This window comes from Chironomus tepperi, unplaced genomic scaffold (assembly GCF_022539635.2).
Source record: "Chironomus tepperi strain 1889 unplaced genomic scaffold, CSIRO-AGI_Ctep_v1 contig_445, whole genome shotgun sequence".
Taxonomy (NCBI): domain Eukaryota; kingdom Metazoa; phylum Arthropoda; class Insecta; order Diptera; family Chironomidae; genus Chironomus; species Chironomus tepperi.
In genome coordinates, this window is record NW_027226567.1 from 7842819 (window position 1) to 7857809 (window position 14991).

A 14991-nucleotide genomic window follows, 5' to 3' on the forward strand; every position below is an offset into this window, starting at 1 on the left:
AAGGCTTGTTTTATCATGAAAAGATAATCAAAACATTTAATATCAAAAAATTATGGATAAGTACGGTGACGGAAAGTCATCAAGGAACCGTTGGAAGGATGAAAATCGTAATCCTAAACTATACGATGAGCGTACAGATACGCCGGGTCAAAGTCAGAATGGAAAAAATTCTTCCTCAACAACAACATCATCGTCGTCGTCGTCATCAAAAAATCAAGGAAGTAAGCAAGTGAAAAATGACATTGTCAATCAGCTGGCTCAAAGTTTACCGGAGGACATAAGAATATCAAAGCTTTTACGTCGTCTAGAAACGGAAGGGTCAGTAACCGGCACAATTGAAATATGTCAAAAATTAAAGGCAGCCGTGCAGGATCAAACAAATGCCAGCTATATTCGTCGTTCATTTGACATGCTTGCAAACTCTTTAATATCCATAATGAAGGAATGTCATTCACCGGATGCTATGTCAAGTGTGTGCCAAGTTTTTGGAATGATTGGATTTGTTATGCGAAATGACTTTCCACTATACAAATCTTGGATATGTAAGACATACAAAAGTGTCAAACTTCTTCGTGCACCGATGATGAATGCATTGGAGAAAACTTTGAGATTGGATTCAAATGATTTGCGATTGAGCGACCAAATGGGAAGATTAATGGAATTATTAAGAGACTTTCTTGAGCAGACTGACGACTATAAAGTGTTTATTGCTATAACTCAAGTTATAATGGCAATTGCACAGAATTATAATCCACGTTATTTTAAGACTCATTTTTCAAATATTGTTGACATTGTTATCGGCTGGATGATGGAGCCACAACAAAAGTCAAGAGTTAAGAATCAATGCTCGATTGTTTTGCAAAGTTTTAAGATCTTTTGGCAAAACGACACTAAATTTACGCTTGATTTGCTAGGACAACTACTGGAGGATATTGAAGGATGTACTGAAAAGGTTGACGAAAGTGGTGATGGAAGCGTGAATTATAAAGAATTTGGTGCATTTGTTGGTAAGTAATATTGAATAAAATTTACATATTTACATCTATCACGTATTTATTTACACAGGTGTATTCAATGCAATCATTAAATCCATTTATGTGTCTCCTGAGGCACTAGTCAACTTTACGGGAAAGGATATGATGATACAATGTGTTGATAAAATATTGAAAGTAGCATTACTCGCCTTGAAGGAAGATGTATGCATAAAGGAAACTGTATTCACTATAAATGAATTCACATTAATACTACTTGATTGTCGAAAATATGGTGTGGAAATGCAGATGGAAACGATTCAAAATATCATTGAGATTGAAATGGAAAATTTAACAAAATATACGGAAGATGAAATTTCTAGTTTTCTATTTCTCGTAACTCAATTCATAGGTGAATTTAAAAGCGAGCTTACTGTTAATTTCATTACAAATTTATTCAACATCGATGGAATTCTATTGAAGAAAATTATCTTCAATGATGATAAGAGAATCAAAAATGGATTAATAAAAATTTATCATGATGTGCTTGCCTTGAAAAATGTTCCCGTATTACAAGCAGCATATAAATGCATACTCGAACAATTTGGTGCATGTATGAGGCAAATTCCTCAATTAAAGGATATTAAATGGATTATTGATGTGGAATCGAAAGATGAGAGTTCAAATGAAATTGTAAATGAAAAGGCCATAATTAAAGCACAATATGCACTTAATTTCAACTTAACTGCTATATCTAAACTAGCAACGATGCAAAATTCCATAATTGCCATGTATTCACTTGTGCCAAGTATTTTGGAGGTTCTCTTGGGTCTGCAAATATGGAGAACAGAATGGAATGATTATGAGCTCATACAATACTCTGCATTACTTGTAATTTCTGAACATTGTTTAAAAAACAGTAATTTTATCTCATCAAGTTCACTCTTAATTATTAAACCAACAACAGCAATTGCATCGTCATGGTTGTCCGACTCATCACCAACTGAAAGTCCAGTCTCACAACATTTTAAATACATACTGGAATTTGTTGATAGAATTCTCAAGTCTACGCCATCATTAAAACAATTCAAATTAATACTCGACTGGCTTGATAAACTAATTCAACAGACAACACAGTATGCCGAGCAGCTAAAAGATAATCAAAATTTTGTTTCAATATTGAAACGTATAAACCACATCTCAAACAAATATAATGATGAAGTATCATTGAAGGTAGCAGCTTGTAACGATTCATTATACGCATTTGATGTTATACATTCAGATATATTTATATCGATGTCAGAAGCTTGTGCTGTACAAATGTGCTCAGTTAATCCTGAAATTAGACGTCGATTCTCATTTATATTATCAAGAATTCCATTAAAATATACATTAGAGCAAGCTAAATCGCCATCTGGTATTAATCAAGAAGCAATTGACAAAATAACTGAGATGGAAAATTGGCACTTATCACTCGGAAGTATTCATGGTGGAGAATTAAGAGCACAATATTTTCAACAATTTATTAATCATATTTCATTTACACCAAATGCATCAAATATTGATCAATTTATCCTGCATGCATTTAAAAATTGTTGGTTTAATGGAACTGAAACAGCTGAAGAATATAAGCGTGTTACATTAAAAGATGTTCGTACATTATGTGCATGGATACAGTGGGAGGCAGCAAGATTTTGTGTCAATAATAAGCTTAAAACACCGTTGGGAAAGGCTCAAGATACATTTATAAAAATTGAGGGTATAATTCGTGAACATGCACGAGTACTGACCCTCAAAGATAAATCAAAGTCAAAAAGCTATAAACATGTCTTGGCAAATCAACGTAATGTGAGAATACTCTTGGGTTTCATGGAATCATTAGAAAAGGCTATTTATAATGCAGCTGAAGGGAGTGCCTTTGCAATACCACCGCCTGAGAAGCCAGCACGTACATTCTTTCGCTTGAATGCATCAACATGTAATGAGTGGTTCACCCGCAACAGATTAGCAATACATCAACTCGCATTACATTGCATGGAACTTGAAATGGTTATAAGATGCTCTCAAAGTATACTTAAGGAAATGGTTGCAGCCGGAAAAATGAATGAAATATTTTTTGATCAAATTCTCATGTCATTGACGTGGGCACTGTTGAGAAATTTCGAGAGTGATGCTCTCATTGGACTTTATATCTGGGTTAAGAACATTACGGGCCGAAAATTATATTGGATTAAAATGGCATCGGAACAGGCTGCTGGACATCGTGAAATAGCAGCAGATGGTTATGCAAAAGTTTTACGTGATGAGAAACTCGAACCGAAACTTTATGACTTTATTGCTGATCAAAGAAAATGTTCCTTATTATTTACTGGTAATATGAATGAGCTTAAGGATGTTCTCGAAGAAGAAGATTCAAGAAATTATAAACCATCAAATGTTCCAATATTGAAGATGACGAAGGAACAAATTGACAATATAATAATTTATGAGAAAACGAAAGATCCATCGACACTGGCTGGATTGTCGCTTTGGGAGACATTAGAAGAAGGTCCGGAAATTTCGAGTAATTATTCTGTCCATAATTTAATATCATTATCTGAAAATACCGTTGCTATGAAGTTTGTCGAACAGAAAGAAGGTCGTATGGAGAAGGAGGCATGGGAAATTTTACAAACATTAATTCAGGAATGTTTAAGAACTGGTTCACAAGAATATCCAGTTCAACTGAATATAATAAATCATTTAGCTGCAAAAATCAAAAATAAAGATGTTCAATCATTGGAAATTGAGAAGAAGTACGGATCATTGACTATGTTTATAGTATCCTTATACAGCGAGTTCCTTGATGCGTTTAGTGAAAAAGGAGAACAACAAAATATTAATCTAAAAATTGATTTGGTAGCTGCTGGACGAAAGGAATTAAATTTTAAACAGTGTACACAGCAGCTATTTAGTGTTTACAAGTGTGTCGAGTATAAGGAACATATTGGTCTACCAATTGAACAAGAATCACTTCCTTTAATCAAAGACTGCCTCATGTCGTCGCAAAATATCGACTGTGGAAAAGTGTGGAGTGAAAATGTATCACGTGCTGTATATGAGCATTGTAAAATGCTATATGTTGCCAAAAATCAACACTTTGATGCGATTCAATTTGGTTCAACCGCAGCGATTGGAATCAAAAGCAGATTAATGTCAACAGAAAATGTAAATACTGAAAATTTAAATAAGTTATGCGTTAAATTCTACATGAAAATCGCAGAATGGTTACAAAATGAATCAGAGGAATTGTTAGAGCAACAGGCGGCAAAACCATTAAAAATGCTAGTTCATTCAATTAACGACGAGGAGTATATCGATGATAAAATGCCACTGATTGATGCAGCTGTTGGCAAATTACTTCAAAGTGGTGTAAAACAGTGTCCACAAATGCCAAAAGTATGGTCATCACTAGCTAATTGGTGTTATAGATGGGGTAGAAAAATGATTGAATCTAAAACGGATAGTCAAGGACTTCGAGCAATTGATTCAAGTTCAATTATTGAATTGATACCGGAAGCATCATCGGATGATGTTGAGAAAATTTTAAAAATTCTCAACGAGCAGCAAATAATTGTTGAAGATGAAGATATTGGACCAAATGAAAGTAGTTCAACTGAAATAATTGAGGGACAATTGCGCATGATACCATTACTTCAGGATAGCAATAGTGATTTCATTAATAGCATTATAAAGTTATGGAAGCAAGCACATCGTGATGTTTATAGATATTACGAAATGTGTGCAAGTGCATACTTTAAATTTCTTTTATTATCATCATCAAGTACTGATATGGTCGGCGATTCATCTGTTGTAACTGCAACATTGCGTCTATTGCGTCTCATCGTAAAACATGCTTTAGGCTTACAAGAAGTTTTGGAAGAAGGTTTAGGTATGTCGTGCATTTTTTTGACATTTTATATACATTTTATGGCTTCTGTCTGTTTGCTTGTCCTGAACTCAATTTTTTTAAGTCTGACAATCTCGTCAACCTTTCAATTCTTTTTTTACATCGTGACTCTTGAAAAAAACTTGAAATTGTCACGTTTGTAGTGGAACTAGTAGTATTGTGGTGAAAGTTCGCTTGTATTTGGGGAATTTGTGGAATAGTGATCGGTAAGGCTGAAATGAAATTGTGAAATTGGTTTGTGTGAAAGGTTACCTCTCCAAATGGGTCCAAGATCTGGGTTACAGGAATAACGATGGGTCTAAAACCTCCTACTCTCTGGTCGTACTGTTGAATTACGGTTAATGTTTGGGTAATAACTGGATTAAAACCACTTTGACGACCGTAATTAAGTTCCGTATACGCTATGCAACGTCCATGTAACCAAGAAATGTGATCGAAGCTACTCATAAACTTGTGCCGACCTTAAAACACTAATTATCTCAGATATAACTAAATTTATGCTGTGATTATTGTTCAAGTTATGCACCCGAACTATTTATTTACTTTAAATTGTAAAATTTGTGCAATTTTACGTGATGATAATAAACTATAGTAGTGAAAATTTCTTTGGTTTCGATTTTGAGTCGATAAGACCAAAGTAAGTCTAACTTTCAATATTTCTACTTTGTGAAAGTGTTAATATTGATCAATAATGCTAAATTTAAGCTTTATATGCTTTAATTATAATAATAATAATTGATTTTTATAGAATTCCAAAAAAATTTTGTTTGTATGTTGTTGTGTCTGTATTAGTAATTTCTCCCCCGACGTTCCTTCTTCTCTCACGCTATACGTTTTATACTAATTTATTTTGATTCCTTTACATTTAGCTAAAACTCCATCAGATCCATGGAAAGTCATCATACCCCAATTATTTTCTCGTCTTAATCACCATGAGCCATATGTTAGAAAGCGTGTATCAGAGCTTTTATGTCGTGTCGCAATGGATTCACCACATCTTATCATATTTCCAACTGTTGTCGGTGCACAAGATAAAAGCATGGATGTAACAAAATTAACAAGTGAACATAGCAGCAATACCGAAACGGAGTGGAAAAATTCAAGTCTTACATTCTGCTTCACATCATTACTTGATACATTGTCTATGCAGAGTCCCAAGACCGTAAGTCAAGTCCAATTATTTGTTCGTGAACTTCGTCGAATTGCCTTACTTTGGGATGAATTGTGGCTGTTGTCATTAAGTCAAGTTTATGCTGAGAATGTTAAAAAGTTACAAAACTTTGAGGCAGAGTTTCAAGGCACTGATAAATCACCAGAAAAGATTTCATTGTTTACGGAAAAATATCGGTTGCTCATGAGACCCGTTGTATTTGTTATGGAACGATTGCAAGGATATTGTTCAAAAACACCGGAAACAAACAATGAACGAGCTTTCCAAGAAAAGTTTTTGACCTTCATTGATGAAATAATTGTCGACTTGAAGAAGCCATTTGATCCAACCGAACCAATAGGCGTTTTTGGTAAATTAAAGTCACTTTATCAGCTGATGCAACAACGTGTCCATAAAAGAATGAATCATTCATTTAAAATGAGCGATATCTCACCGGTACTTGCATCACTACGTAATACAAACATTTCAATGCCAGGCGTCATGCCATCAAATGAGAGTGAAGCTGTTTATATACAATCAGTTGATGATATAATACATATTTTACCGACCAAGACGAAACCAAAAAAATTGGCATTTTATGGAAGCGATGGTAAACGTTATACATTCTTATTTAAAGGAATGGAGGACTTGCATTTAGATGAGAGAATAATGCAATTTTTATCAATTGCTAATTTAATGATGAAAAAATCTGTTGACTCTGATGGTAAAGTCACACATTATCGTGCACAACATTATTCAGTTATACCGCTTGGACCACGTAGTGGTTTGATATCATGGGTTGATGGTGTGATTCCAATATTTTCAATTTATAAAAAATGGCAACAACGTGAAGCCGCAAATCCACGAAAGGATAAGCAATATGTAGTTCTCCGACCATCGGAACTATTTTACAATAAAATTACACCACTTTTGAAGGAGCATAGTTTAAAGCCGACTGACAACCGCAAAGATTGGCCTTTATCCGTACAGAAAAAGGCATTCGAAGATCTAAAAGCTGAAACGCCTCGAGATTTACTTGCAAAAGAATTCTGGTGTACAGCATCAACAGCCGCACATTGGCGTCAAATTGTACGAAATTATTCCGTGTCACTTGCAGTCATGAGTGTAATAGGTCAGTTAACACTTTTATGTCCATCAATTAATTTAAGTCATTGACAATTAAATTCCAATTTTCTCTCAACTCATCCAAACAGGCTACATAATTGGGCTTGGCGATAGACATTTAGATAATATTCTAGTTAAATTGGCAAGCGGTGACATCGTTCATATTGATTATAATGTTTGCTTCGAGAAAGGCAAAACTTTACGTGTACCAGAGAAAGTTCCATTTAGGATGGTGAGTTTACAATTTTTTATAACTTTTTTCTTGTGCTTCTCATTCTGTTTGTTGTCCCTTTGAGAAAACTTTCATTACAAAAATGTGTAAGTTTTTCGTACACAGTTTGTCTACCTCTTTAAATATTTGTTAGCAGTTTATGTATTCGTCTTTGAAGAAATGTCCTTAAGTTTTATGGTATTTGACTAAATAAGAAAGTTGCTGGAACATTCTGTACAACTTTTTTTTTTGTGCTGCATCACTTTAAAATGGGAAATTTAAAAAATATTTATTTAAATTCTAAATTCATCACATCTACAATTGTGTATCTGATATGCTGTAGATGCTTAGGGGGGTTGTTCACTTATGAGGTTACTCGAAAAATGAATTTTTAAGAACCGCTTCCAAAATGCTCATTCAAAAAGTGTTCTAGGGTTCAGCCATTTACTGCAAACCTGTCTATCCTGCGTTTTAGATGCGTTGGCCTTCGTCTATTTCTTATAGTTAATCTAAGGCTGCTGACCTGCCATACTTGCGTTAAAATGTGCAGACCTGGAGTTTTTGGCTGTTCTTTCTAGTTTGTCCAAAGCTGCAGTCTCGCAATTTTGAACAAAACCTAAATTTTATTTTGTTTAAACCAGTGCTGTCCAATCTGTGTGCTACGATACACTAATGCGGTGTTGTCTAAACTTTTTCGTGCCACAGCACACATTGGTGGGAAGTCACAATCAAGATCGGACACAACATACGGTTTAAGGTATTTCAAATGCCATGAACTGCATGTCGTATACAGAGTTGGTAGTAGCTTACCACCAAGGTGTGCCGTGTCCCATGAAAGCTTGGTCAACACTGGTTTAAACAGTTAAAAACCGTAGACACTTCCTCATCCCCAGAGTTTGAATTATACTCGAAATTTATATGGAATCGAGTAGACTTAAGTCGACTTTTTCAAGCAGAATCTCAGACGAATTCGAGTATTGATCATCCCTAAATGTGAACCTAATAAGTAAATCAACCCCTCATAGCTAGATCCCTTACAAAAATTTCTATTTACCTATTTTTTTCTCTTCATTATTATATTCTGTAAAATGCTTACACAAGCATGTTTTTCATCCGTATTTCTTATATCCCATCCTCACTTCATCCTTCCATCATGTAATGACATGCAAATTGAATTAAAAAACTTATAATTATTTTATTATTATCATTATCATATAGACGCAAAACATTGAGGAAGCTCTCGGACTTACAGGAATCGAGGTGAGTAATAAATTATCATTCACATTTTACATAAAAAATACTTTTACTCGAGTTAAAATATTGTCACTTACTTAACTGTGGTGCTTCTTCATGACTGTTGTTGTTCATGTCACATGGTATAGCAAGTGCTAACGAGCAAATTATACGTCACGCGCTTAATGAATTCATAGAAAAATCATTGAAGAGTAGCAGGAAAAAAATGAGCAAAAAATCAGACTGAATTTTTTTAAAAAAATACTCATAAATTAAGTATGGAAAATTGTCTATAAATAGTAACGCGTCGGTGAAGAATTAAAAATGCCTTCCTCACTCTATTCCTTAGCAAAAAGTCATTTTTAATCGCTGTTACTACCACCCTTTATTACATTTTCTCCAGAGTGTGGCTGTCTCAAATTCGATTTTTCGACATTAGATTGCGAAAAAATTCGAACATTTCGAACTCGACTTATTTTAAAATAAAAATTTAAGTTACGAAGAAAAGTTAAAGTAACGGTCAAAATAAATTTGAATTTTAACGACCAAAAAAATTTTTTTGAAAAAAATTAACGGTCGTTTTTGAGACAGCTACACACTCGAATTCTCTCCTTTTCGCAAATCAATGAAGTATTATTGCTGTATATGTGTGTAGCACATACTTGAATAGAATCGATAAAAATAATTTATTTATTTTTTTTTTTTTTGCATAATTGAATCGATTTAAATAAATTCATTTAACACTTTGTAATTTTCATATTTTAAAAATAAATATGGAGAAAAAAAATTGTGCTCTCGATTTTGACTTGATTATAGCATACAGCATACGTAAGACAATCTATTTTTTGATTAATATCTTATTCAGTATTAATAAAAATTCACAAGTTTTTTTTTTTCTTCCATAAATTGAGTCTACCCTTCACAAAAATAAATGTTTCTATTAATATAAGAGACGACTCATGTTGTAGTAATTTGATACATACGGCTGCATTTTTTTTGACATGCCATAGATCCCTAGTGGACAGTATTTTCTATAAAGCTATAGATAGGAGTATACTTAAGCTATTTTTGGAACTTACTTTGAATATGTAGGCTAGTAAGTTGCTTAAATAAAGCAACGTGCTTGGGAGGGCACCGCAATGACCACAGTCATTAACAGTTAGATGCGAGGTTGCCTTGATGACATCGTGGCGGTTGAATTTAAGCCATTTTTATGGCGAAAAATGCGATTCGCTATATCATGCAGCTCAAGCTGTTTATCCGATCAACACAAATTATTTATGGCAGCCAAATGACTTCCATATACCGTCCAAGTGGCTTTCATATGTCGCTGCAAAATGGTCATCATATAGCGTCCAAATGGCTACCATATGACGTGTAAGCGACAATTTTTATGGCATTTTTCATGAAATTTGCAACTTGGGCACCATATGGCAATATAGCAACTCCTTGGACGCATTATGGTAGCCACTTGGACGCTATATGACAGCCACTTGTCCGATATATGGAAGCTTCTTGGACGCCATATTGCAGCCACTTGACCGCTACTTGGACACCATATGATAACCACTTGGACGCGTTATGGTAGCTTGCTAGATTGAATCATATTTCCCAAATATTATTGTGTAAGGAACGTAGACAGGATGTCATAATCAAGTCAAATAGTAGCACTAAGTCTCAAACTAAAACATTTCTCCATAAATCTTCTATAATTCTCACTACAACAATTCATTTTTCAAAAATTTACCCCAAAATCACCTTAAGGGAGTAGACATGCATGTGGCATATAGTTGATAAATTTATACGGATGCATGATAAATGACCCGATCGATTTGATGTGAATGTTACCATTAATTATGGATATTCTGATAGTTCATATTTTTTCATGGACATATCTCCAATTTAGTGACATGAAATTTGAACAGGATTTTTATTTTTTGTCCACTCTAAGTCTTCTTATTAATGTCTAATGGACGTTATGATAAGAATCTGATTCTGTTTGTTTCTTTCTTTTTCGAACCACATGCAATCCTTTTTTTGGTCTGTTATTTTCTAAATGATATTTTGACTGTCTATTGTCATTAGTTGAAATGTGATATGACAAGTTGATATTATGAGCAAGTTTCAAGGACTTTAACTTTGTAAGGTCGATGGATTTTCTTATTTGTTGATGTTTTAATGGTTGTCAAAGCTATCAAAAAAAATAAGAATTCCTTTGAACTTTCAAATGATCTTGAGTAAGAGCATAGACACTTGTTTGGGTAAATTTAAGCAATTTTCTATTTGGAGGGTTGTTGGCTTGTTAGGTGATGTTCATGGATGCACCATACTCATCCCTGATCTTTCAAAATGGGGGTCGAGACTTTATTGCACGTTATATAGAGCTTTTGTTACAAAGGGATAGGGAACGGCGGGTAGGGATTGGTTTCATAAAGTCGATTTTAGTCAGTGCTACGTAATTTATGAACGAACCCCAAAGGATCATTTTTTTAAAAAAAGCTCAAAAACGGATTTCTTTGACAATTCCAAAGCTCGAAGTCAAAAACTTGAAGTCGACTTGAGCCGACTTGACTAGACTCAAACCAAGTCGACTTGAGTCAACTCGACTATACTCAAACCAAGTCGACTTGAGTTCGTTCGACTAGACTCGAACTAAGTCGACTTGAGTCCGCTCGACTAGACTCAAACCAAGTCGTTTTGAGTCAACTAGACTAGACTCAAATCGACTTGGTTTGAGTCGACTTAAGTCGACTCGACTAGACTCAAACCAAGTCGATTCCAATAGACTTCAAGCTCTCGAGCATTCTTATGTATCTTGTGTGTATCTCATGCACGACTTTTGGAAAAAATTGTTAAAAATATCTTCAAAAATTTCAATTTTCATGGATTATACGAAAAAAAATCATAAATATCGTCAGCTTACTTTGAAGCATGTACAGAAGGCAAAAAAAAGTATTTCAATAATATAAGCATGACAAACAATGCCAATATTGTATATTCTTTGTTGAAAAAGTTGCTGTGTTCTCTTTTTTTTGTTGCCTAAAAGCAGCATCTGTCCAAAAATGAATGTTAAAATTGTTGACATTTTATAAATACTCAATGTGGGGAAGTAAAATCTCTGTTTTTTTTGTGTCGTCCTCAAAGATAAGGCAAAAAAAAATTTTTTTTTTTTACACATTATGTCCAGAATTCTAATGAAATTCCGTCGGATTAAAAGTAAATTTTTCGTTCATAATGCAGACAAGAATTTTTTTGCAAATTTTTGCCAATGATAAGAGGGAATTTTTGTTTCGGAACTCCCACGGTGCAACGGTAGTGGTTGATACTGACAGATTACAAGTGATAACATTTTATGAACAATTTGATGTGTCATTTTATCATTTTTTTTACATAAATAAATTGACTTCTGATAGAGCTAGCGTGATCCAGTTTACGTAATTTTTGTGAAATTCACAATATTTTTGTTTATATTGAGATATAGTGGGAGGTGGGCATGGTCGGAATATTTTGTATGGGATGGAAATGTAGTAGATTATCGATGGAGGGCTCGTACGAGATGTTTTGGTATGGTGAACTTTTTGTAAATCTTCTTAAAATCCAATTTATGAACTGGAATCGTATTTTATAAAAGTTTTTGAAGTAGCAGACTATCTTGAACTATTTTGCAGTATGAACGTTACTCAGTATTATTAATATCAAATGAATAAGAATCAGAAGCGTATTCAGGGGGTGAAAACGGGTTTGGAGGGTTAAATCTCCCTTTTTTTGGAAAAAATCATTCATTCTGCTAGTCCTTCTCCTTTTTTAACTGGCTACACCCATTAAAGATGATTAAGTTCCTATTGATCCACTGTGAATCGTAGAACGTTAATAAAGCGGTTGAACAGGTTTCTGTTCCTGACTAAAACCGCTACTTCTGCTAGTTTTTTGTTTGGTTGCTCTGCCTCCTTCTTCCAACACTCATATTGCTTTTTACGTTCCAAAACAATGCCTGTCTTGCAATGTCTGTTTCTAGCTTCTTTAAAGTGTGACCGACCCATCTCCTCTTGATTGACCCATGTTAGGAACTGACAATATGACAGGGTCGTAACCAGTACTCTAACAATATTGGAGAATGGGAAGAGTTAGTAGAGACAGTAATGGAAATTCGTCGACGGAAGCCAGCGATAAAGCCAGCTTTAGGCGCCATTTGAGTGAGACTATGGATCAAAATTGATCTGTATTGCCAACGAAGCAAGTAAGGGAGAAAGGGGAAGATTCTTCAATTTACATCCCGAACTTGACCTTGACTACACTTCTAGCATTGCCTAGATTATTCCTTAACAGTATTTCAAATTAACTTGCCATCTTCATTTATTCATTCATATTTTAAATTACATTTCTCCAATTACACAATCATCCCACACGCTCATCGTAGAGCATTAAAATGCCGATTACGAAAGTCAGAGCTTACAAGCTAATTTGCAGTCTAATTGTATATCTTGATGAATGCATAACAAGAAGGCTTCATAGAATCAACTGAAATATATATTATTGAGTTTTTTTATTAAAAGAAAAAAGAGCTGTAAACAGCATAAAATTACATGCTGCATACCTGAAACACTTAAAATCTTTTAAAAATATAAAATTTTCTTTTTTCCTTTATAAAAAATATGAGAAAGTTACGAAATAAATCCAATTACAGCATGTGAAAATGGAAGAAAAAATATTCAACTTTTCCTTTCTATTTGCAACTGGCTTCAACCAAGCTGTCTAAGCACTATCTACCTAGATGCTTGCAATTATGATTACGTACATACGATGCTCATATCCACGATATCCATATGATGATGATTTTTCTTATAAATATTAATGAATAACAAATTCGTTGTCGTCTTTTGCAAATTGTGACAAACTTCATTCTTTGCTGTGTACTTTTTTGATACGATAGCTACCTGTGGGGATGTTTTTTTTCTAAATATTTGACCATAAATTTATCTGTCAGTCTGCATTAAATGTGCTGTATCTTCAGGGATGATGAATAGAACCCGAAGAGCGCAATGTATTCGTTGGAGCATCGCTATGTAGCTGTGTTAACAACAGGACGTGAAGCTGCTTTGACGGCACCATGTCGACTGATTTTGGCTCAAAACCTTCCTTTATACGATGCAGATAGTAATGCCATCAAATATAAACTTGTAGTCTCTTAAGTGCAGCAGAGGTCCTGAACACTCTCAATTGTTATTAGCCATAAATTGCTCAGGTGCTGCTCTGAAACTCAATGATATATATATCCTTTAATCCGTGGGCACTCCCAGCTGGCGTCTAAAACTGGCTCTATTGCTAGTTGCCCTTTTTCAATTACCAATACCAAAAGCTACACAGTCTTTATCAACAGCCCATTTTCCAAGAATTCTTTGGTCCCGTCTCTTGCATGTCTCTTGTTTTAAAGTGCTTTTTCCACACCCTTGATCACAACCATCAATTTCATTCAAATTACCACCACTCTGCAACACTTGACAAAATTCAAATTATCAATTTATTAAAAATTCAACCTAATGCGCTCAAGATTATCACATCATTTAACATTCAAACAAAATTTTTTTATATCCCAATGTCTCCACATCCGAGATATAGAGAGAGTCATTCGACATGGATAGTTTATAAATATTTTATTACAATGAAAAAGATAACCGAAAATATGATTACATGAACGGTAGAAGTAAATGAATATATAATTTTTATATTCATACTAACATTGACGATAAGATTGCAACACAATGGCAGATAGATGACTTTTTAGTTACCAACCATAAACATGACAGAAGCTTTTCTTTTGTTACTTTATGGACAAAAGAAGTGAAAAAAATATGAGAATTGAATCATGTCATTCATAAAATGATTTTTAACAACATTATGTCATGTTATTCTTCTTTTTTTCGATGCTCTTGGTGATTTTTACTGCTTTTTTTGAACTTATTTATTTACGTTATACAGCAATGACATCCCCGAGAAATGAAAACATACTGCGGGGTGCTGTACATAGCAATTGTTAATTTTTCTAAAGCGAGTGCTAAATCAACATTTTTGACTCAAGTGCACGACGAAACTAACCTTTGTGAAATGAAACAAAATCTTATTCTTAAGTTCAAGGTTGGACTTGTGTTTTAAGTATCCAACTCGGGCTATATTGTCATTTTACTTCTTTAGAAGTTGTCACAACATTTTTTATGAAAAAAATACACTTTAAAAAGTGAATTTATTATTTTTGTGCTGTAATTCAATGACTCATTTGGATGACGTGCAGCACACTACATATTTCTTTGAAATTTGTGCCATTGAAAATAAGAAATCCTCCCTTCATCTGTAATTG

At 34.0% G+C, this 14991-nt stretch overlaps 1 protein-coding gene across 1 annotated transcript in view; it reads left to right on the forward strand.

Annotated features, from left to right (window-relative positions):
* The window catches only part of nonC (serine/threonine-protein kinase Smg1), a 58059-nt gene that overhangs the window by 195 nt on the left and 42873 nt on the right, over positions 1-14991 (forward strand). Inside the window, exons 2-6 of the mRNA XM_070650141.1 lie at positions 4-1007; positions 1066-4902; positions 5790-7202; positions 7285-7427; positions 8625-8666. Of these exons, the coding sequence (XP_070506242.1) occupies positions 53-1007; positions 1066-4902; positions 5790-7202; positions 7285-7427; positions 8625-8666 (6390 nt within the window). The 5' untranslated portion in view covers positions 4-52. The remainder of the gene's footprint in view (positions 1-3; positions 1008-1065; positions 4903-5789; positions 7203-7284; positions 7428-8624; positions 8667-14991) is intronic.